Here is a 26,285-nt window from a genome sequence, read left to right as displayed (position 1 = left end):
TCCGTTTAACAGTAGGGGGTTAAAAGACTGCTGCTTTTTTTTTTTTAAAAAGTGTGTGTGTTGTTGTTTTTTTGTTCCTGTAATAGAGAAAAACACATTTTCAGGTTTCTCACTTTAGCTTTAAAGGTCCCATATAATATCTTATTTCTCCAAGTTAACCTAGTTCCCTGGTGTCCTAATGAACATGTCTGTGACATGCTTTGGTCAAAATACCATAAGGATGAAGCACCACAGCAGTTCAATCACCCTGCAAAAACAGCCCTGTTCAGAACTACTGTACTGGGAGCTAACAGCAGTTAGCATTTGGAAAAGTGATCATTTGCAGGCTCTAGCAGGCACATTGCCGTCATATATAACATGTATCCACCGGACAGATAAATCCTCTGAGGCTGGAAGTTTGTGTAGAACTCTGTGCTGCACTGTGGAGCCAAGAATAGAACGTTTCACGGACTTTCAGATTCTGTTGCCCTCGCCAGCACTCTTTTACGGACAAAACGGACAATTCCAGGAATTTAGCGTCTTGTTTGGACGACTGGTAGGGCCTCCAGAGTCCCAAATATAAGCATTAAAATAATTAAAAATGGATTTTGCATAATATGGGACCTTTAAAATGAACAAGCCCAAAGACCAACATCATATTTCCCCCGTGAAGGCAAGTCCACGTACCCTGATCAAGGACAGAGTGACGTCTTACAGAACATGATTTGTGAACAAGCAATGCACGTGAAAGTATAGCATTATACTGAAAACAGTTTCATAACTGTATGCAATAGCGATAGCAGAAGGAGTGAACTTTTAGAACTGCACTGACAAATATGGATTATCCCATCATGGCCAGGACACCCATTTTACATAACTGGGTCAATATTGCCATTGATAACCTTTCAAAGTGCTTCTCCTATGACAGCCGTTTGACCTTTACCGGGCTTTTTAGAGTCAACACCGTGCGGACGCTTCCATCTCAGGACACCGGCTTCAAGCCGTTCACTGATGTGTGGAAAAGCAAAACATAAACTTTATAAAATATGCAACATGTAACTCTTATTTACTGGAAGACTCGTGTTTTCCATTAAGCTATTCATACAGGAAATAGAGGGATGAAAGGTCAGGTGCTTTGCCGCTTCGAGGGGTTAGTAAGTGACTTTTAAAGTGTGAAGCGATAACGGCGCAGGTCACGGAACACGAGGAGAAAGAAAAATCATCCGAAAAGGCGCTGCAGCCAACTCGACAACCTCTCAAGCCTACTCGCGCAGGGCCACTTGTCAATGTCAGTCTTGTCCCTTCCTGTTTATTTGTTTCTCTCTCTTTCTCTTGTCAGAACCATCCATCTCTCTATATTTGACTACGAAACTGCCCACCTGTCTGTTTACCTCCCTTCAGTCCATCCCTGCGTCTGTTTCTCTATCATTCACTCACGGGGGCCGGTGTGTCCTTTGAATCCAGTTCTTCCGCCACATACACACAACACAACAGTAGACACAACTAATCTCAGCGTAATCTCTGGCCAGATTATCTCTTCCTGTTTCCTGGGTAATGGAAAGGGGCGGGGGAGAGGGGGGGGGGGTAATACAGAGCAAGAGGGGAAGTGACAGATTAATGCTATGGGGTCAACGACGTCTCCAGTTTGTTCAGACACGTCTTATGAAACTCTGACAGCTTTAAGAGTTTTATAGGTGTTTAACTTTGACAGAGACGTCAGAATATTTTACCGTGCGGCAACAGACTGACAGTTTTAGAAGGGTCAATACGGAGGTAAATGGATAAAGTGTTGTGCTACATATATCAGGGCAGAAAAGAGCTGTTGCTTCTGCCACTATATTTCGATAATAAACAGTGCCGAATAGTAGTGTTATAAATATTACATCAACAAGCTGCTTGGAGAGGGATTAAAACTGAGTGCTGCTGTTGAGGTAGTTAACATTTTTTTCTTGTACTTTCACGACGCATTTTAAATATTTTAATAGACTAAGTCAGCTTAACTCTTGGGTTTTCCCCTACTATGCCAGTCAGTTCAAAAATTCATTGAGGAATGCCGTGAGCAAATTTATGAAATTAAATTAATGACTTGTACTTTACTGTCTCAAGATCATTTCTTGATCAACGTCTAATTAATGTCTGTGAAATAATTATTTCAGTCACACCTGAGGAAATGTTTATCAAACATCAAAATCATCAACAACAACAAAAAACAACCTAGAAATGAATATACATTATTTGTATTTTAAACGCGAATGTGCTTGCATGTTTGAAACACGTACTACCATTCCTTTGTGTTTGACTGGAACATCGCCAGGGGTCAGGATTAAAAAAGGTTTCGGGGTCAGAGGGTTTATTTAATTAACCCTTGGAGATATAAACCTCTTATTATAACCTCGAGGGAGACCTGGGTGATGATGTTACAATACAGGGCAACACAGGCTATTACTTAAGGACACTATTAATATAAAATATGACATGTATTTATACCCTAAAGGTCAGCCATTGTCCACGGATTTAGGAGTAAGGTCAAAGATTATTAATCGCAGCACCACAGAAGATTATTCTAGTATGCACCACACACATAATATGTATGTGGTGCAAAAATAAACCATATATTATATTATTTATTTTATATATATTATAATATTATATATTATTTTCAATATTCAAACAAAAGAGTTAGGATATTTGCTCCACTGTGCATTACAGTCCAACAAAGAGGTTTTGTTCTTTTTTTTTTTTTTGTTAGAAGGACAGAGTGTATCACTAACCATGAACTCTTGTCTATATGTGGTGGGAAGACCTAGAGAGGTTATTTTCCCACGTAGATCAATAAAATACCTGATCAGATTTGTGAGAAGAATATTGTGTGGGCAGGATACTCATGTGAAAACTGATAACGGCGATCATAGCCGCTTTGGGGAATAGCACACAGTGCGGCAGAACTGAGTCGCTCCGCTGCCTCCACCCATCTGCAGGAGGTATTGGACTGTGAGAGTGAAGCAGATGATAGAATTCACAGTAAATTCATTTCCCCATTAAAGTGTGGACTTCTGAGAAATTACCCAAAAAAAGTGTGGTCTCTGACCTCACGTTGGTCTCGCTCACCCCCGCTCAAAAAAGAAAAAGTGATGTTTAAAGAGAAAGAGAGAACGAGAAGCAATAGTGATGTTTCATTCTATGATGCTATGGTTAGGTCTCTGCTTGTACATCTGTCTATTAACATAGCGATACTTCCATCCGTCCATCCAGGAGCTGCATGGTGAAGGAAACAGCAGCTGCTGTAATTAGCACATACAGAGGCAGCTGTTCGTGGAACAGTTCATTTGCTTTCTGTTCTGTTGGCGGAGCACGCATCGTCAATACTGCACAATCACGTCGGCGAGAAGCCAAAATGGTGATTGTGATTAACATATAATTGTGAAGTTCCTCTGAATGTCCAAGTTTATTTTTCCACTTCTGAAACATTTTATGGGCACTTGTGGGTATTTTCAGCTATAGTGCTGCTGTGTGAAGTTGCCTCGTTTTACTCACGCTGTGGGCTTCTTCCGCCTCGTCTGCTCAGTCGTGATGTATGACGTGTCACTCTGTGTGGGAAAGTTGCCAAAGACGCAAAAAACAAATTGCTGCCGTACTGAAAGAGTGTCACACAGAGCTGATAGACTTTAGCCAGTATTGTGTGAACATGTTTTACATTGGCTTGAAGTGGACATTGTTTATATTTAAATGTTTCACACTACAGCTTTAAAGGCTGTGTTGACAGTAATTACAGCAGAGCTGATGGGTTGCAGTCATGTATTCATGTTAATCATGATAGTTAGATTTTATTTCAACCATGCACACTTCAGATAATAACTCCTTTGGATATTAACCTTTCCTCGACAGGATTTGTTTACCATTTGTGATATCTAGAAAATTCAAAAACTACCCCGCCTGTCACCCTATGTCAACTGAGATTGGAACAGCACCCACTGTAAACCCTCATGTGGAGGATAAAGCGGTAGAAGATGGTTGGATGGCTACTGGAAAGTACAAAAATAAAGCTTTGCACCCACATACTGTACTTTACGGTAGCCCTCAGGACTTCCGCGAAACAAGCGTCCAATCACAGACAAGATTCACCATCTTGCAAAAAGCGGGCAGAAGCACTCGCTCATTGAACATGATCTGACAATTCTACAGGCGGCATGATTATCATGATGGTCAGAAGAGGGTTAATAAACAAATTCTGGCATAGTAGCAGCGGGTGTGCGACTGGTCTTCCCTTATGGCGTTTGTATTTGTCCCCCTTGTACCCATCAGTTTCCTGATGGCACTCCAGTTTCCTCCCACAGTCCAAGTCTCTAAATGTTGGCCCTGCGATGGACAGGTAACCTGTCGTCAGGCGGTATTGGCTCCAGCTCCCTGCAACCCTCTTTTGGAGGATAAAGCTGTAAACCAGTGGCCTCAAACTCAAAATGACATGGGGGCTAGTGAACTTCTAGTCTGGTTAAGAGGGGCCAGGTCAAGTGGAAAAAAGTTCAACAATTGAGGAAAAATGAACGGTTTAGTGATTCGAATTTTAAATTATATCTTGATAATCCAGTGTTTGTTTTGATATATAGTTCACAACAAAAAAAACATATATGATGCAAAATGAAGCTGTAAATAACCAAAATAGACAGAAAGCCCAGCATTGCAAATGAGGGAAGAAATAAAAAGGAGGGCGCAGAACAGTGGACAGGAGATAAAGTTTGTACATAAATAAATTGAGATTTAACTCTTAGTTGTATTTTTCAAGTTTACTTTACAGTGTCGGCACGGGTGAATTAAATTTTTTTAGTAAATCAGTAATTCAGTGTTTCAAAGTAATTTCTACAGATACAATAGATGAACATTAATAACCACCTGCAGTGTTTTTAAGGCCATTTAGTTTGAAATGATTTGGACTGCATTAATATGGATCACATCCTCGTGGACACGGTACAACAGCAACTGTAATGAAGTCACAAAACCCTGGAAGCTGAAAGGCAGTAAACATAAGCAGCAATCTGGACAAAGTGAAAGAAGAGCTCAACAGAAAATTAAATAGCATATCTCAGTTTATTGAATGTGCAGTGAGTCATTTGTATTAACTCAGAAAATTGAATTTGTATTATCCCATTGAAGACATTGTCTTGAGGTAAATCCTACAAATTTATACATCATTACAAAAGATTACTTCTATATTTATCTTGTATAATATGTACTATGTGAACAGGGCATGTATGCTTAGCAGCCTCTATTATATAAAGTGTATAAAGATAATACTAACACCAGGGATTAGCGCTGACATTCTCATACTGGTTTATCCCCAGCCCTCTGACTCAATGACAATGAAGGTCATGCCTCTTGTAACACTGAATCATATGTCACCCGGAGAGTATTATTGATTTATTTTATCTTTGAGGGCAAAGTGTTAATAGTAAAGCAGAAAACACAGCGACAGGACGCAGGGGGGGCAGTCATATATTGCAGAAAGTTGCAGACAGCTTGTGAAGATTTAATGTGACTTCAGGTAGAATACCATCAAATCAACTGACCTACTTATAAAAGCACTCACAAATGCAACTTGTTGAGCCCCCTCCCTTTGCCTCTGCTTCCACTGGGCATTTGAATTGTACTTCAGCCACAAGACAGACAGTTCCAGTTCCATCGTATATGCAACACCTTACCCCCTCATTCACTTTGCAATGTGCATCCCGCTAACAACCTGCCCCCTAAGGTCTGTTCCATATTGAGCAGTCAGATGTCATGTTCAACTTCTATTCACACAGACTGATAAAACCTCCTTGCTGCCTTCTTAACATTATTTGAGAAATACTCTACCTGTAAAATATAATAATACACAGAAGAGGGAATTATAAAACCACATCTGCCATTAAATGTGCACGATGATGAGCTGCACTAATATGCTTACCCCCCTCCCCGAGCAATCACCGCTTGTACATTATTCTGGTGTCATGGCTCAGTGCAATTACATTCACATCAATAATTTAGGAATCCAAGTTTCGCAGACTGACTTATTATTAAACACACATTAACCGAATCAAATGCTTATTTTCTTTGCGAGGAACACAATACATTTTAGCGTCTGCCTCTCCTGTGCTGGTGAGTAAAATAACGATAATAAATAAATAAAATACGCCACAGGTGTAAGGGAGCGGGGTTTATAAAGGTTTAATGCTTGACTTCAAGCATTAAGGCTCCGTCCCAACACCTCCCTCTTAAAATGTCCCCTTGGTTTTGAGTGCCCTCAACCGTAAAATTCCCCTCGCTGAGGGAAGTGGTATTGGGACACAACTACATGCAAATTAGCGTAGTGAACGAATGTGCTAACCTACGTCACATGTTGACAATTCTACCAGTGGAGCGTGCTACTATTTTCATTAAGGAAAAATGCCGGCGGATCCAGCTGTTGTGTTGCCTGTTGCTCTGGTTGCGTTTGTTTTTCCGCCAACGCCGTTTCTTCTCCGTCCTCGTAAACCCTATATCACGAATGTGATTGAAATCTGACAAGTCCAGGGTATTCGTGGGAACATGTGAACCCCGTTACACACATCCAAAACACGGACAAAACTACCCAGATGTAGCAGAGCAAGCTAGCGGCTATTTGGCGACTGCTTCGAGAGCGTTCGCAGCTCTACATGATGGCAAATAGCCGCTAACCAGCTAGTTAGCTAGCTGCTTTCTGACATTAGTGTTCCAAACTCAACGGTCCTGTGGATGTATATCAAACCAACATATTCCAACACAATTCGACATTGTAACATGCTTGCTGAATTTGCAAAGCATCATGGGTAATTTCATCTTCCACTTCTTTTTAAGCCCGCATTGGAGCTCACTTCATTTTGAGGGTTGATTATAAGGGGAAAATCACATTTCACCTTGCTCTTTCCTACAAGTGAATAGGATAAGGGGAGGTATTGGGACACGGCCTCAGTCTCCAGGTTCTCCGGTTTCCTCCCACAGTTAAAAAAAATGCAATATGGGGTAAATTGGAAACTCTAAATTGACTGTGTGAGAGTGGACGGTTGTTTGACTCTATATGTGGCCCTGTGATGGACTGGCGAACTGTCCAGGGTGTGACCCCACCTATGTCAGCTGAGATTGGCGCAGCACCCCCAGCTACCCTCATATGGGGGATAAAGCAGTAGAAAATGGATGGATGGATAGTGGTGTCTGTATTTTAGGATTAAATATAAGAAATAATATGATTTTAAAAATTAAAGTACAAAGTAAAATACAGATACTGTCCAATCAGGTAACGGTTTACAGTCTTTCATCTTCATGTCAAGTAGAGCAATGTATTGTATGTCTATTTCAATGCTAGCTGCTCATATTGGGAGTCCTCCTGGCAGCTGGAGCCCTTTGCAGCATCGCACATGATGAGACAGCATCTCTAACAGGTACCCAACAACCTCAGGCGACTCCTTTGACTCCTGACAAGTGGCAGCTATATACCGAGACCCACTGGACTGCCTGGTGCATGCTGCTCGAATCCATAATCATACTCCTCTGGTCACTACAGAGGCTCCTTCGGTGAAGGTCAAAATAGAAAAAGATTTGTGAATTGAATGCATTTATGCATCATATCTGACCTCCTCTGCCATCGGCCAAAAACGACAGATGAGGTGGATGGAGCACCTGAATTTATACAGCTGACTTATCTAGATAGTAGATCCTGATATGCTCCGTAGACCATGGCCAAGAGGAAAGGAACTGGGCTTGTAACCGGGGGGGTTGCCAGTTCAAGTTCAGGCTGGGGTGCCCGTGAGCAAGGCCCCCATTGCTCCTTGGGTGCAAATAAGTGCTGGTGTGTAAAAGGATACACAGGTTACTTGCAGAGGTCAAATTCGCTATCGCTAATTAGTGTCTGTGGACAAAAATAACATACTAATTGTACTATGACCCTTCCCTAAAGCAGATTTAATGTTCAACAATAAAATGCTGTAGTGCACAAAGCAAACCTGCAAAGTCAAGGACATAATGCATGAAAGAAAAGGCCTTCATAATCTCACAGACTTGGATCTCACACCCGTTTGCAAAGGATACTGTGGAAGAGGGTCTCCTGGACACGTGACGATTAAAGCCTCTACCATTCCATTGCCTCAAACGTATACAATTCCCTAAAAATATATATATTACTTGCTTCCATGTGTTAGTAAGTCACAAAAGGAGAGTGCACAATTATCACAAAGGGGGGGCGACAAAATTGTGATGATTTTCAGAGTGCATTATGTTGCCATATTACACAAAATCAAGCATGTAATCTTGAGTGTGGGGGACAAAATAGCTAAGCCTCTTAAACGGAATCAGTGAAATTTCACAATCACAAGTAATAATGGGGATTATGGTACATTATTTATCTTTATAAGGCATAACTGCATTTACAATAGTATCCCAAATACAAGCAGGCATTAAGAGTGTCCTGTCAGTCTGTATTAATAATATGAGTCGTATTTAGAGAACATGATATAGTGGTTACGTCAAGTCTTTTATGTTGAAAATTGTATAAAGCTTTGGGGGGAGAGAACTACTGCTGACCAGGATTCATTGATATAGTTCATATAAATTATTCATATAATAAACCATGACACATTACGTGAGGCGAAATGCACAGTGGACACAAAGACATTTCCACAAGAAAGATTATTTTAATAATTTTATGGTACTTTCCATTAACCATGACTTAATCGATAACACTGCTCTTCTAAAAACATAAAGAAAATGCTCGATTGATTTTAAAAGGGCATGTGAAGTGCGAAACAAACGGAGGACGTGTTGTTTCCCGTAAGGATCTATAACTTAGTTTTCTTTATTCTTTGCTCTTCATAATTGATCTGGCTCACACGCTATAGGTTCACTCCATGCATAACTCAATGCCATCTCTTAAGATATTTTGTCCACATCTTATTATATTTGCTTGGTGGCTGCACCTGTGTCCCTGAAAAGCATCATGTGATCTTTGTTGGTAAGAGAATATTTTTTTCCAGGAGGACAGCTTGCTCTCTGTTTGTTTAGGTCCTTGGGAAAGCTTTCTTTCTCCATTAGAAATCCAGAACTGGACCATAAACGTTAGCCTGTAAAAACATGCTGAAATATTTACTTGATTATTTACTAGCTTTTTTTTTTTTTTTGTCCATGCAGGACAGAGGATTGAAGGAGGTCATGTAGAAGTGGTGTGTTGTAAAGGAGAGTGGTGAAAGGGCATTAAATAGAAAATGGGGGGGGGAAAAAGGAAGGGAGTGATGAGAGTGGAAGGAGGAGAAATATAAATAAATAAATCAGGAATAAAACGGACAAAAGCACAAAACTCAACTCTCGCCATTCATTTATCTATACCGGTTACAATTTTTGAGTTCTAAAAATAGTATATACACATATATATATATACACATACATACATATATATATATATATACACATACATATATATATACATACATATACATATATATACATACATACATATACATATATATACATACATACATATACATATATAAACATACATACATATACATATATATACATACATATACATATATATATATACATATATATACATACATACATATACATACATACATATATATATACATATATATATACATATACATATACATATACATATACATACATACATATATACATATACATATACATACATACATATATACATATACATAAACATACATACATATATACATATACATACATACATATATACATATACATACATATACACATATACATACATACATATACATACATATACACATGCATATATACATATATATATATACACATGCATACATACATATATACACATACATACACACATATATATACATATAACCACATAAATACATACATATATATATACGTATATACACAAAAATACATATATGTATATATATTGCATCTACTACTGTGGACTATGGTGATTATTGTATTCTATGTTTTTATTCCCCATTCTCTTTGAAACCAGTAGAAAACACACTCTACACATAAGAAAATTCCTGACCTCCAGAGAAACTGTCGTAACTAAACTACTAAGAGAGCGAGGCCGTTACGATCATCAGTCAGTACGGGATATTGATTCATATTTTCTGTAATCTGCTGTAAAAGTGCAAACAATTTAGATCCTCTCGTGTTTGTCTCGCAACTCTGAAATATGAGCCATCTGAACACTGGTGTTGTTGAAAAATAAATACAAAGAGAGGCAGAGAAATCGGAGATAATGGGGGAAATTAAGCAGGAGCGCGAAAGGAAAGGAAAAGAGGACGTGTCAAAGCACTGGAGGACTGAAAGGCGAACATATCCAGCCTCTCGGTTGAACCTTAAAAATAGTGACTCATTTCCCAGAGGGAAGATGAAGGGGGACAGCTCACCTAACGCAGGTCAACAAGACGTGCCCCTCAGCTCATGAGTTCCCAAAGCTGTGGCGAATGATTTATTATTTGGCACTTATTTTCATAATTAAAGCTTGTAACATCAACGTTTTTCCCTGGGTTGTGTGAATACCCAATGGCTGCTCTCTCGTACAAAAAGTGACAGTTTTTTTGGTTAATTCACCAGTGTAAACACTTGCTGCTCTGAGACAGGAATGAAAAATGTCCCTTGTGCTCAGCAACAGAAAGCAGCATCCCTCAAAAAGGGAAACACAAGAAAATCATTCAGGTTTTAGTAATTGAAAGAATTATCATGTTGGAATTTCATCAATAACTTCTCTTTTAAAAGCTACTTAAGAAGCTCAGCGGTTTCCTCCCTCTGGCTCCACTGCCAGCTGCAGACTGTTTTGCTTCTGTATCTTACAGTACGAGTTACAATACCTTTTGTTCAGATATAACCCGAGCTTTTGTCACACACCTGCCTGAGCTGAGTGCACTGCGGTCGCCACGGGGGGTTTGGAAACAAAGCTGCTGTGTGCACGGAGCCTAATGATCGCTTGTAGCAAATGCATTCAAAGAGCATCAGTAAATTGTGGCTACAGAAAAACAACCTGGGTTAAACTCACTTGAAAATGAAGACTTATTGCCATTAATAATTTACCTATTATGCAGATCGACAGTTGGTTTGAAATTGAATCCATCCATTTCCCCAACTTTTCCCAAGTGATACATGATTTGCCTTAATTTGCAGTGTGTTTTCAGAGGATGGACACGATGTGTGTGCGATGCAATGACTTCGCCGTCAACCCTCTGCCCTCCTCCGTTCAGACCTGCCCACACTGTATGTGTAATTGGCACATTCAATTATTTAAAACCAGCCGGAGCCACATTATCATAAATATTCACTTGACGTTTTTGCTTAGATCAACAGTCAGAACCTAGGGCTCCGGATGTGACTTCATGACATCTCGTCTCTCTCCCTCTCTCTCTTTCCCTCAATCTCCATGTGCAAATTGAAGTGTACGTATGCATTTTGATTGCCCACGGGCTGATTGATGGACGGCATTTGCAAACAAAGCGTCCCCGCTGTCAGTCAACGTGACTGAACGCAGACAGCGCGAAAATGTCAGGCTCATGCACAGAAACAGATGTGCACACGAGCGTCTCCATGTCCATGCTGGGCATGGTAATGTCAGCCACACGTACATGTGCGCAGAGTCGTGAACATGCCGACACGAGGCTTGTCAGCGCAACACTCACTGTCAGTCCACTGTTGGAACAAGTGCCTCTAATGAACCTGTCACTGGCCCCACCTGAGAAAGGACAATAATGGCACGCTAACAAAGGGGAGGTCCTAATAACAAGTCTATTATCATCTATTAATGCGCTTTATTAGCACAGACACTGATGCCTCTCTAGGCTTTTGGCTGCACACAATGGCAGCTCTTGTACCATTCAGTACTAAACACAGTTTGTGTAAGCTCGACCTTGTCTATTAGTGCTGGGAATATCCAACAACCTCATGCTACAATATGTATCACAACACAGAGGCCACAGTTAAATACATAAATGAATAATGGCCATAACCTGCACAGATTTTTTTTTTTATGAAAACAGCTATAGGACAATTAACAAGTACTATATGACAGTAACAGACATTGCTGCAATCCACTGGCTTTATTCTGCACTGCACCTTTACTGTATGTCCTAAGACTACCGTCACATCATTTGCTGTTGTAGAGATTCAGTAACATCTGGGGGCAAGGTGTACCACATGATTATGATGGTTAAAAGGCGCGAGAGCAGTAGAACATGCTCACGAGCAAATAATATTACTACACGCGCGCAGATATTAATCTACGATGGTGCAATAAAGATCGCGCGCATATTAAACAACTGCAAGCGGTTCAGACACATGCGTACGAGAGAAAACAAACTAAACTAAAACTACTTCTGCTTTACATGCGCAAGTGAAGTCTGCTCGCAAATTTAAAATCTGCTCGTACGAGTGGACCAGACTTTTGACAGTTTGGAGGTGGAGACCAAGGAGGGCACTGGTCCTCTTATGACTGGTGTGTGATCACACCCACAAGGAACTTCCTGTATTTGATTGACACCTATCACCACAAGACATGTCTTGTACGTTAATATCTGCGCACGTGCAGTGATATTATTCGCTCATGAGCATGTTGTACTGTTCGCAGGACTTTTGACATAATGCCATACTCCCTCTTATTTTCTAGCACTACCAAACTGTCTATATCACTTTTTTCTACAATATCTGTCTTTATCTACCTACACTACCATTCATAAGTTTGGGGTCACTTAGAAATGTCCTTATTTTGTAAGGAAAATCGCTTTTTTTTTCAATGAATATAACATTAAATGAATCAGAAATACACTCTATACATTGTTAATGAGGTAAACGACTATTCTAGCTGCAAACATCTGGATTTTACTGGAATATGTATATAGGTGTATAGAGGCCCATTTCCAGCAACCATCTCTCCAGTGTTCTAATGGTACATTGTGTTTGTTAATTGCGTTAGAAGGCTATTGGATGATTAGAAAACCCTTGAAAACCCTTGCGCAATTATGTTAGCACAGCTGAAAACAGTTTAGCTGGTTCTTGACAAAAGCTGAATCATTATTTTCTAATCTTGTCAATGTCTTGACTATATTTTCTATTCGTTTTCAAGTCTTTTGATGAATTAAGTGTGCGTTTTAATGGAAAACACAAAAAAATTGTATGGGTGACCCCAAACTTTTGAACGGCAGTGTATATCTACAGTATCCATTTACCTAGCATTTGTTTTGTATTATACTTTCTGAAAGAAATGAGGTTTGACTCATATGAATTTGTTGAACGACATGTGAATTCTCTGTGGGGTTTTCCCATTGCACTTATAGACACTGATTTGCACAGTTAAGTTTGTATTGCACAGTTGATAAATGACCCCAGGGAAATGACAGCAGTCTAAGCTAATCACACGTCATAGATTGTTGTGTTATGAAAACAGTTACAGATGAAAAACCAAGAAAGGATTGCTGGTGAAGTGGGGGATGTGTGGGGGGGAGTGTCAGTATGCATTTTTTGATAATAACTAGAGACGCGTTAAGAAAATCAGAATGACGTTAACTAAGAGGAGAATAAAAGCATCTGAAAACATGTTTTTTTTTTCCTCCGGAACACATCACACCCAAAATACATGTAGCGGTAACAGCTTTGCCGTAACTACTCGGAATTCAAGGCGATATGTGCTGTGACAGATTGTGCTCGATCACAGCACAGGCGGAGGGTTTTCTGCTTCCCAGTTCCCACTGGCCACTGTGAAATCTCATTGATCTCACGGACGGAGGTTAAAAATAGTCTGCTGAGATTGGTGTCGTTTGAAATAGCTTCGCATTATTAAAAACCTAAAGACTTTTATGTACAGGAAACAAAGGACGGCTCTGTAAACGGAGGCAATATTTCTAGGTATTTGTACATAATCGAAATAAACTGCAAGACACTGTTAAATTATGTAATGAACGCATGAATGAGCATTTGGTTGAGCATTTGTTTGTCTTGCTTTTTATAGTGCTGAAGACGAAGACGTACAAGGACGCACATTCAGAGCACAGGGTGTACGGGAATGTGTCAACAAAAATAAATGACACATATTACTCAGCTGTTATGACATTTCCGCAGACTTACCACGGCCAGGTTTTTACAGTGACGTCTGTCACAAGATCGAAATGACCTGCAGAGAGGAGAATACTATTTTAAGGTGTAATTCTTGCCAAGAACCTCAGCAGCGTAGCACTTTTGTTGTATTGAATTCCGATAGCTGTACTTAGGCACCAGGGCAGTGTGTTTCCCATGTGAAGCTTCCAGTCACATCACACAATCATGTGTTTGGACAATTGACAGTGTGCACCTGCAACTTTAATCTGCAGTTTTGCATGATGCATATTCCACAGCACCAGAGGACTGTTTCGAGTTGAGTTTTTAGCTAATTGAAACACAGCAATCAGCCTATAATCAAGCTTGCAATATGCGCGTGTACACAGAATCCAATACCAAGGCGCACGCTAATCTGTTCAAACAATGAGATTATTTATCGGTTTGTGTATTTGAATCGTTTTTTTTTGTAGTCTTTCAGCTCTGTGTGGGCACAGATTTAATGTGGACGTATGTTTGTGCACGTGCTTGTGGGCGTGAAGATGAACCAAGGGATGGCAAAACTTGATTGACTGCTGATTTGTTTGTGCAGCGCGTGAGGGAGCAGCAGAGTCTTACAAAGCATTTGTTTTGCTCGGGAGCTTTGTGTGTGTGTGTGTGTGAATAGTAGTGGAGGTAAGGAATCCATTAAGATGTTAAACCTGAAAGAAAGAGAGAGAATAAACAGTGCGTGTGCATGAGCGTGTGGCGAATGTGCTTAATGTAGCGTTTCCCCTTGGCCCAAAAGTCCGTGTCCTTTTTAAAGTCATGCCACACTTGCACAAGTCCAAAAAAATCCCCAACTATGTTTAATTACTGATCGGTTGAAAACATTGTATCCTCTCAACACAAACAGGTGCTGGCCAATGAGCTGATCACACGCCATATGCCGATTTCATCAGATATAATTAAAGTAGCTGGAATCATTCTTGTACATCTGGAGGAAGAAAAAAAAAAAACAACTGTCCTTGTGGGAGGCCCAGATTCAGATCCCTGCATCGGCAGCACTTCTCGACTGAGCCATTAATTTGTGCTTGGCTTCAAGGTTATCCTGTAAATTACCCTATTTGAGGTGATTATGGATGGACCAGAAAAGAAAAAAAAAAAAAAAAAAAAAACCTCATCGCATATTTTCCATTCACAGATGCCTTTTAGCGAAGCCGTGAGGCAGTGGAGGTTTCTCAGTTTGATTGCGATTAAGAACAGAGAACTACAGGCGGGGTGTGTGGGGAGGTGGGTGGCAACACCATGTGTGTGTGTGTGTGTGTCTGTGTGCAAGTGTGTGTTCTGGCTCTGGTTGGATAACATTGATCTGTGCTGCTTCAGTGAGAACATAATCAATATTTATGACCTGACATTTGGTCCTGATCAAGTTTAGTGGTGTGTGGGATTTACAGATTTATGAGACTCAAAGCGAAGGTGAGGAGAAGACTGTGTCGCATAATGATGATGAATACTCATTTGATGACAATTAAAAAGCTCTGTGTTACATTAGGTTTAAATTAAATGTCAGTCTGCAGCCTTGGGTTGCATGCGCTGTAGCAGCAAAACACATCTGCAGCACATACTGCAAAACACAGAATACCATTCACCCCGCCCGCATCTTAAAAGCATGTTATTAAAACCTACAGTGGCCTTCAGAGAGCATAAAAAAACATTAGAGGACCTATCTAGAGCCAGTATTAGTTTGACCTGTGTACTCTACTGTAGAAACACCGCAGTACAATAGAGTGGGCTCTGAAAAAGAGGACTCACTTCCCTTGTAGATATAAAAGGCTCATTCAAAGCTAATGGAAACACAGAGATTCAAAGATGTAGTATAATATAGTCTAATAAAAACATTCTATTTTATTCTATTCCGAGTGACAGATCCCTTGATACCACATGCTCAACTTTTGATCCTCATCTTGTGACATCTTAGACTTCTCGAGAGGCATTTTTTTCCCAGCTAGATTAACAAAAAAAAAAAAACAAATTCCCAATTCAGCTCCAAAATTGATTCATACAATCCTGAGAATGAACTTGTAATATTTCCCATTTCCTGTGTCCTTTGCACAAACCCTGCAAGACTATCACAATCATGCTGGGCTTGACCATAATAGTCTGTCGTGGCTGTGAGAAGTTTAATATGGTGAAGCTACGAGCCGAGACACACATTTCCCGATGCGCCGGTCTTGTGATTATTCGCTTAGGACAGTTTAGTTTATTTCTGTCCTTAATTGTCACTGTAAAACAACATTGGGTCACTGCTGTCTTGTTCTGATGAACAAAGAGGGCTCACAGCACCCTCTGCTGGACAGCTTGTAAATTACTTTCAAATGTCTGATACATTTCTAGGCTAGATTTGTTTGTGTTTTGTTGTTTAAATTGAACAGGTTTGTAATGAGAGAGTTTAAACTACCAACTACAACTGTATTGTAGAGTTGTACTGTGTGGTCAAATTGCATTAAAGGGGACATATTATGCAAAATTAAACTTTTTAATGATTTAAATCCTTAAATTTGTGACACTGGAGGCCCTATCAGTCGCCAAAGTGTGAACAAAGATGACTCTCTCATGTGTTTGTGGTCCTCCTCAGTCTAAGTACAGGATATGAAACACACGATGTTGACTTCCGTGCTCACTGGGACGTCACAATGCGCTAAATTCTTGGAATCGTTGTCTCGCTGAGCTCCGCTTTGTCCGTAAAACACAGAAGAGCGCTGGCGAGGGCAACAGTATCCGAAAACCGGAAGTCCGAGAAAAGTTATATTCTTGGCTCCACAGTGCAGCACAGAGTTCTACACAAACGTCCAGCCTCAGAGGATTCATCTGTCCAGTGGATACATGTTATATATGACGGCAATGTGCCTGCTAGAGCCTGCAAATGATAACTTTTCCAAATGCTAACTGTTGTTAGCTCCCAGTAGCCTCTGTGGCTGATGCAATTTCCTGTCCCTTAAGTTTTGTTATACTTATTTTTAAGGTGGACCTAAAGAGATACTACTAAACAGAGCAGTTCTGTACAGGGCTGTTTTGGCAGGGTGATTGAACTGCTGTGGTGCTTCATCCTTATGGTGTTTTGACCAAAGCATGTCACAGACATGTTCATTAGGACACCAGGGAACTAGGTTCACTTGGAGAAATAGGGTATAATATGACCCCTTTAAATGAACTACTTTGGGGGTCATTTAACGAAATAAATATGACAAAAAAAATGACAGCACAAATCACAACAAAGTGGAACATTTCAAGGGCTGCTGGCTCATCAGCAATGCTCCATCTTTGGTTCCTTCTGGTTATTGTACAGAACATTAACAAAATAACCCAGAGCACTTCCCAGACTGGAATCTCACTCTGTGAAATGAGACATTTAGTAGATTAAAAAAAAACAAGTGTATGACATAGGAGTGGAGACATCACAGTCACAAATAGTGAAACCTGTGCTCCGTCTCCATGACAATTTAATTATAAGAAGTCACGACTTTTACATAATCTGATTCTGAGAGAGATCATTTGGTTCCTACACTGAGGCTACTTGCAAACACCTCACATGGAATCACAGCTTTTTCGCAGGCAATGAAAACACATTGTGAGTCGAAGCAGATGCTTAGATTGGAGACACTGTATTAGCAGCTCATGTGAGCTCAAGGTGTCAGTCGACTGTCAGGACTGGACATAATTGATTCCCATAAGTTTCTCCTTTAATACACTAAGATCAACTCTGCCTCTCTGTGAGTATGAGAGAGGAGACAAACAGCTGGGTACCATTTTTTGTTCAGATCCATTTGGGAGATCTTCCATTCTGTGCTTCTTGAAGTTTAATACAGTGAACTGGAGGGCTGTTGTGTGTGTGACATTTTTTATGTCGGTATCCCATGCTGAAATTGCTCACAGGAACTGCAGCGCAGCCCTGTTTCTCAGAGTTTCAGCAAGGCAGTTAAACGTTCTTTCTTTTACAATTTCTATTACAAAGTCGGTCCATGGTATCAACACACAGGCACACATACTATTACTCGGATTTTTGTCCCCATAATATATGACAATGTAGATTTATGATCCTATAACACAAGAAATACCTACCTACATCACACACACGCAGCTATATATGAAAGAAAAATCCCAGATGGAGATTTAATGGCATCAATGAGCTTGGCATTGAGTCTGGCTATCCTCTGATGCCCGCTGGCTCTCAAACACACACACACACACACACAAACATGGCTCCAATCACTTTCATTCTAAATATGATGTTAGGCCTGTCCCTGTCCCTCTCCATGCACAGGTGGAAATATGTTTATAGAGGAAAGACTCACAGTACCCTGGGAAACATTTGAATTAAACAGATTACGCAGAAGAGAAAATGCGAGATAAAATATAGTGAAGTGGGCCCTCTGGAGAAAACGGTGCAACGAGGAGAAACAAAGCAAAACCACAGTAAGCACAGGGAAGCATTGTTCTTGTTTACCAGGGTGATTTTGTCCCCGTGAATTTCCCACAGGAAAGAATGCTGGTGCGGAAAAACGAGAGCTCAATTATTTACCTTGGGAAATACCAAGACAGAGGTTGACAATAAGAAGAATCAGGAAATGTGTCTAATCAGGAAATGAAGACTTCGATAGCTGGAGGGGATGAATCTTTGTGAGTGTTTGTCAGATAACAGGCTCATGAATTCCAGCTCTGTGGGGAAATAAGGAGGACGAGGTGGCTGCCACTGGCAGCACAGCGTGCAAATATATAATGATAGTACATATGTCATCGCCGCTGCTTCCTCATAATAGCACACAATGGTATACAAGTAGATGGAATAAGTCATATTTGGACAGGGTTTTACATCGCATGATTGGTTTAGTGTAGAGGTGAATGACAGAGCTGGACAGAGAGAGGTTGGTGTTGGCAGGTACTTTGGCTTTCAGACTTGGCTCCGTGATAAGTGTTAATCTGATAAGTAGGCTCTCCACACCACATCAAGTGTAATGTCATTTTATGATTATTTTACCTCTGTTAAGCATTATTTTAAAACTTTTATATGTATACTGCACGATATTAGTTTTTTTTTGTTAGACTTTAACGAACTGAGGCCATGTCAGTTTAACAAACCCTTAATAAAATGTTTTTGTTCAAATTGTTCAAGTAATAGTTTGCCTACCACTTCCTGTTTAACCTCAAAAAACAAAAATGAAATATGTTTTATTTATTTATTACTTTGGGAAATTGGTTGATAGGACCGTTTACTAGCCTTCAATTCTCTCTAACTGAAACTTGTATTTCCAGGTAGTTCCAGGAGACACACTTTGTGCATGGTTTTAATTCTTCATGTCTATTGCAGATCAGCACTCGCAGAGGAATGATGCTCCTTTATGTTTAAGTTTTGCCAGATGTGTCTTAAATTAGATAAATGTGATCAAATATTCTAACATTGGTATCTTTTGTTTTCTTTGGCAGGATGATCCCATCCACCAGCAATGACTTCCTGGTACGGGACCTTGCCGCTGGACGCAGCTATGATCTCTGCGTCCTGGCCGTGTTTGATGATGTCATTACATCGCTGACTGCAACGCGACCTTTGGGCTGTCTGTCGTTTACCACAGACACAGAGTTCAGCCAGTGTCAAGCACTGCACAGCCACTTCCTAGGCGGAACTATGATCATCATCATCGGAGGGATTATTGTTGCTTCTGTGCTGGTGTTTATCATCATCCTGATGATACGTTACAAGGTTTACAGCCACCAGGGTGCAGGCCACGAGAAAGCAGCCATTGCAGCAAATGTGCCAAGACCGCAGAGCAATGGACAAGGAGGAAGTGGACAAGTCCAAGTCCTCCCTCACTCTGCTTCAAAAATCACTGAGACTCACGAGGACCAAGCGCTAGCATCGTCCCGAGCCCTGTCGCCTAGCAACACCCTGAGAGACACAGTGGCACTGGTAGAGGAGAGCAGTGGACGGAGCATAATGACAAGGACCGACTCCCTGGCCAATGAGGAGTTGCTCTCGCCCACAAAAGCCCGCTTCTCCTCCAGGGTCGCCATTGAGATGAAAAGCAGACCGCCGTCTGTTGCCAAAGAGCCCACCTCCCCCAAGGAACTGGCAGGTAGAAAGTGATCGACATAGATGTAGAGGAAGCACAACAGCACAGAGAGGAGGAAGCACTTGAGAGCGGTGGGGAGGGGGAGGGGGGGGGAGCAACAATCTTGACCTAGACAGTGCAAGGGAGAATAAGATTCCGACTCCAGTCCCACAGAAAGAGATGAAGGGATGTGAGACAGACAGAGTGCGACAGAGGGTGTGAAATTAAGCGAGAATAATAACAGAGAGTGGAATACTGAGAAAATGAGTGTGAGAAAGAACATGAATAAGAGAGATGCCACCCTTGTGGAATAGTTGATGGCAGGAGTGTTAGACATGTGTTCCCCGTTTGTCTACAGAACTGAAGCAGCGTCTACATTTGTTGTGAGCGCTCTCCCCCTTGGTCTTTGGAACAATTGCATAAGAAGCGTTTTTTGAATGAAATCCACCTTTTAATGAGACAAAGTAAAATCAGATTAATTCAAACAGAAGGATCAAAGATAGATACATGTTTCTAATATCAAATAAAGTAAATACATCTAATTGGCTCTGTGGTGTAGTGTGGATGGATCAGTCCGTCGCTGAACGAGCTGAACGACGCACCAACTCTCAGCTAGTTGCCGAATCGTTAGCATCACAGTCAATACGTCGTACCCAAGGTTGTGTCACACATTCTTCAAGCACATCAGGTCGTTTTGTTATTCATATTATTAGCAGACGCTCACATGTTCCCGTTACGGCTTATTATACGACCATCAGCGTATCATTTGCATTTTAAAACGACAATACTGAGCTATGAAAAATAGTTTTTTAAATTATTGTATGTGAATTCGAACAAACGCTAACGTAGCATAGACTAACAACGTTAATTAAAACTAACCCATATATATATATACATATATATAATTCACAGTATATGTATATATATATATATATATATATATATATATATAGAATGTTTTTGGTTAAACAGTTTTTTTTTTCTCAGTGTGAAAGACCATGCATAATCTTTGGGATTTTTCAAAAGCAACATGTATCAAGTAAAAACAATACACTGCTGTTAGCTGTTCAGGCACTGATATAATAAAGTTAAACATTTACTACAGTTTACGCATGAATGTTTACACAGCTGTATACACTCACTGTTCAGATTGTGTGCCCCCAGGGTGCTCTACATACAACACAGGCCAAGTCCTTCAGATCCAGACTGTGAGACCGTAATGGCATCGCCTAAGGGTAACACAACAGTATCACATAGATACATCCAATTTAGAGGGAATGTATTATACACAGCACTGTGATGCAATCTCAGCCATTATTGTTGTCTATATTGCAGAATAAGCAACTGGAAGAAGATTAAATTGTGGTGGTGGAGAAATGTGAATCCATGAGAGCACATTGTGGGGGTGAAGAGATGCAGCACTTAGTAGTAAGCAGTACAAGCACTTAGAAAAGGCCAAGGGCAGGAAAGTTTTTACAGCGCTTCCTATACAAACTTCTTTGCCATGATTATTAATGTTAACATATGAGGTGGAAAGTGAGAAAAAAATTTGGGAAAACATTAGTAAGTTCCCACAAAAAAAAGAAGGCAAAATATTCATGTGGAGAGCTTGCATCTTTGACACCAAAAAATGAGAAAACCAGACTCGGAGCCCTTACTGAAGACTCATCTTTGAAGATGTTGCACGGAGTGTAAACAACAATCTAAAAGTTGAGTGGAGTCTAAACCCAAAATACTGCAGTGAAGTAAGTACATTTCTAGCAGATCATCTATCACATCACCCCACTTATGCCAACTTTCCAACAGTTATCTTAATCCATTAAGGATTATGAGTTAGGGTTAACGCCTCTTTCCCATTTTCTAAAGCACTTAACAGTCCTAACATAATAGACATTGACAGGAGTATTTGAATTTACTATTCAGGTGGACTTTTACCCTGCATTAAACCCAGTGCTCCACTCAGGGATGTAGGGGTTTCATTGAAACAGATAAATGGAGACACTATTTTCACATAGGTGGCTGAAACAGCTGTCTCAGAATACCTTATCAGTGGCTGTTTAATCATTCACATGGCCTCTGTGAAGGGATTAAAATGAGGAGTCAATGAGCCTCACGTTGATAGGAGAGACCTGTGCTGAGTACAGCTGTTTAACCAGCGGAATTCAGTGAAGGTTTTCACCTCCAAGACATCCGCTGGATCCGTAGTCAGTCTGACATTTTAGAACACAATTAAATGAGCCGGGCATCACTCACATCACAGACTTTAACGATTGCATGATAAAAGAGTTGCAAATATTGTTTATAGTGTCAAGAGCTCGCTCCAAGTAACAAGCTACCTTGGTTATTAATTGGTTTATGAAATCAGAGTGAAACGAATTTCTTTCTTTCTCGTTGTTTTTTTTTTTTATCACCTCTGAAACGAGCTTGTTCAGATGTAGTTGAGCAAGTGTTCTGGGAGGTTTAATGGCCAAGTTGGAGTTGCATATGAGAGAGGGTGGGGAGTGCTCATTAGGGCAGTAACAGGGTAGAAATATTTAAACTCGCGTCAAGAACTTTTTTTTTTTACTTTGTTGCAGCGCTAAGGTGTCCCTATATGCACAATCACAATCAAATACAATCAACCCCCCCCCCCCCACAGCCCTAATTAAAGCCGTAACCTCATCTTAGCCTCAGTCTCATCTGACTGTCTGACAAAGGCGTTCTCAAAGAGAATCCAGACAAGAGAAGAAGCAAAGCAATAAATACAGTTTTATTTTGACATTTAACACAGGAAGAAGGAAATAATGCTGGCCTTAGTATTCTTTGTTTCTTCGCCTTTGATTCGAGGTTCAGTGGCACTTTGAGGCCAACCTGCAATGAAGGCTGATATGCGTGTGTTTGAACACAGGCTGTTGGGGTTTCTCAAGTGTAGCCGTGTCTGTGATGTGTTTTACTGGTTGCTGCATTGCAGTGAAAGGCAACATTGATCTGATCAGAGAGAGAGAGAGCTGCAGTGAGTCTCAGTGCCTGAGGAACAGTGCAACCGACAGATACACAGAGACCCCATTAAAAGGCAACGGGTGTCAACATGTGGTCCTACCTGAAGTGACATGAAAAAAAAAAAAAAACGAAAAAAAAAATCAATTGAAATCTCGGGTTTCAAAGTCGAGATCTCGAGTTTCCAAAAAAAAATGTTTTCATCATGTTTTGGAAACTCGAGATCTCGACTTCGAAATTCGAGATTACATTTTTCTTTTTTTTTGAGCGTCTTTTTTGGAACCTCAAGATCTCGAATTTCCAAAAATATTTTGAATTTTTTTTTTAAGGATTTTTAATTTTTTTTTACTACAGAGCCCCAGAAGTGACATGAGAAAAAAAAAAAAGACTTTTTTTTTTTATCTCGGGTTTCAAAGTTGAGATCTCGAGTTTCCAAAAAAAAATTTAAAAATTTAAAAAAAAAAGAAATGTTCCATCATTTTTTGGAAGCTCAATAAATGTTTATCTCGAGTTTCAATATTTTTTTTCCAAAAAATTATGAAAAAAAAACGTTTTCCATTATTTATTTTTTTTCTCATGTCACTTCCCTATGATCCAACATACCGGGTGATGATGGATTTGCCTTTGTTTGATTTTGCTGTTCATGGGATGAAATGGATACCTAATTGTGAATTTGTAATTATACAGTACCCTTGATAAATATTCCCTTTTTTCCAGCTTTACTTTCATACCAAGTAGACATGACAGGTTCAGGTTTAAAGAGTTATCAGTTTCTGAAATGGTTCCAACTGATTTACAGTTATATGAAATAGTCCAGTGCAAGAAACAGTATTAATACATCTTCCCATCTTTGTACACATAGTTTTTTTCAGGTTTGAAGTTTGTGCACGTTTCTATTTTGGCTGTCTAAAGTAGATATCCTCCAAATAACTCACATATTCATATTTTCAATGCATAAAAAAAAGAGTCTGTTGTGCCCAAGCTGGGATTATACGTGTGCTGTGTACATTATGTGTGAACTGTAACTAGACTCGTATCCCATATTTAGTAATTAACACACATGGTCGAAAACTTTCCGGCTTTCAAGTCACCTTGGAGCTTAAAGGTCTAGTCTGTGACTCTAGTGGATATAGCATCACTGAACCTGAATATCAAGTGGGAAATATTCAACAAATTTCCCCATGAAACGAACATGTTTATGCCAAGCAGTGCCATTAGTTCAAGAACAGCCACTGAATATGCAAGTTATTCATCATTTTATGAGGACAAAATTCTCTACACAGTCGCACAGGGAGGGGGAATAAGTATCGCACGGTAGATCATTTTCATTTTAAGGGCTTCAGTTAGGGATGGGACTTTTTTTGTCTGCTTTGATAGTCAATATTGGACATCACAGCTATGTTTTTGAGCCTAAAATGAAGTGGTACAGTGCAGAGTGTATTTTCCACCCCCGCATTGACAATTCGACAAAAATTTGTCACGTGGGCCTCGACAATCGACTCTCAAAATGTCGTGTCATTCCCATCCCTGGCTTATAGCGTAAGTGCGTGAGTGAATTGCAATCGGAAAAAAAAAAATCTTCTGAAAACAGACCCCCTCAAAAAAATCTCATAAAAAAGAGCCTTTTAAAAATATATATTTTAGCTGAATGCTTACATACACTCATGATCATGCATAAAAAATACAGTGGAATACATTTTTGGTCATGCCGCCCAACACTAGGCTTAAAGCAGGACCTAGAACGGAAGTTCCAATTAACGCTGTTGTTTAGTGTGTATCTGCGTCACCTTTTACCTTTTAAATATCGCGGCTGAGGAACAGCATTAGAAAAGAGGGATTTCTATCGGCTCGTTTACAGCAACTAGGAGGTTTTTGACCATAAAAACAAGTTAATGTATATAAGCAGACGTCAATAACTAACATTAGGTGCAACAGGACCACTCTATGTGACCTTTAAGTCTTACATTTAAGCCTCCTGGTAATGAATGTAAAATTGACAGAACTGACTCTTTTGTGCTGCAAACTTGCTGAAGGTGTTGGTATTATATTGCTGTTGTGTCCAAGGTCGAACAGCCTTGAGCCAATGGAAATGTTCCCACAAGGTTAGGCAGGGGAGGATAACAAAAAAAAACATGTGTGACTGTGTGTGAAGTGCAAGTGTGTGTGTGTGTGTCCTCCCCGTGGTCCATCCATGACCCCTTAGCAAGTCTGTCCTCCGTGAATTTTAATCCATCATCACTCCTTTCACCGTCAGCCTGTATGTGCAGCCTTGTTCTTCACCACTACCTGTCTCACTGAATTCTTTTCTCTGAATCTCCTTTTCTTCACACCCTGCTGTGTTTCTCAAGCACTCTTTGTCACCTTAGCCCCATCTTTTCCTTTACACACTTCCTTTATGCGCTGTTTTTGCACTCCCCTCTCTTTTCTTTCCACTGTTTTGTTCCATCTGTGTCAGGGTTTTTCCTCCATTACTGTTTCCTAAAATGTCTCTTACTATTTTGCTGTTTGCCGACTCTGTCTCCTCTTTCTCTCCATGTCCCTCCTCTCTGTTTCTGTCTATTTCTTCGAAACACCTTCAGCAGCAGACAACAGGCGGCTCCATAGTGTCGAATGGAGAGACTTTAAGATCTGATGGTCTCTTGGCCTCACAATGAGATCGTGTCCACACTTCACATAAAGAGTAATGATTGGAACTAAGAACTTGAGCACCCCCTGTTCTGTTTTCCTTCCTGTAGTCATCTACCCTGCGGATTCTTGTCACCACCACTATACAATAAAGACAGAACTGCATTCGTTTACGGTCCCTAAAGCCTAGGAAATGCCAGAGTTGCAACAATTTCCATTTGAGCATTGATTTGTTTGCGATAATGGCATTATTTTTTTTAGATAATGTCACTCAATCCCTGGTTGCTCATCTAAAATTAGAGGATTTCCATGTGATGATTCTGTTTCAAATATTTGGAGTTGAAAAGTGACATCGCTGCCTATTGAAGAAGCAGAAAATGCCTTTATTGTATTAGGGTGAAGGCAGGAATAAAATGCTTGATAAAAATCTGCATGATCATTAACAACTAGAGGAAGTGGCTTTTGTAATGTGGATAAATCTTTTATAGAATCCCTTATTTATCATGCCTGGTTTTCCTTTTCCTTTAACAACACTACCGG

At 40.1% G+C, this 26,285-nt stretch overlaps 1 protein-coding gene across 1 annotated transcript in view; it reads left to right on the top strand.

The window, feature by feature from the left end:
• LOC310924855 (leucine-rich repeat and fibronectin type III domain-containing protein 1-like protein) overlaps positions 1–25,752 on the top strand; it is a gene marked incomplete at both ends in the record, with an annotated part of 52,493 nt that extends 26,741 nt beyond the window's left edge. The window contains 2 exons of the mRNA XM_083886701.1: positions 19,522–20,168; positions 25,700–25,752. Of these exons, the coding sequence (XP_083742827.1) occupies positions 19,522–20,168; positions 25,700–25,752 (700 nt within the window). The remainder of the gene's footprint in view (positions 1–19,521; positions 20,169–25,699) is intronic.
• Between the last annotated feature and the right edge of the window lie 533 nt (positions 25,753–26,285).

This window comes from Microchirus variegatus, assembly GCF_963457635.1.
Source record: "Microchirus variegatus genome assembly, chromosome: 3".
In the NCBI taxonomy this organism is placed as follows: Eukaryota; Metazoa; Chordata; class Actinopteri; order Pleuronectiformes; family Soleidae; genus Microchirus; species Microchirus variegatus.
This window is presented reverse-complemented; position numbering and strand designations above follow the sequence as displayed.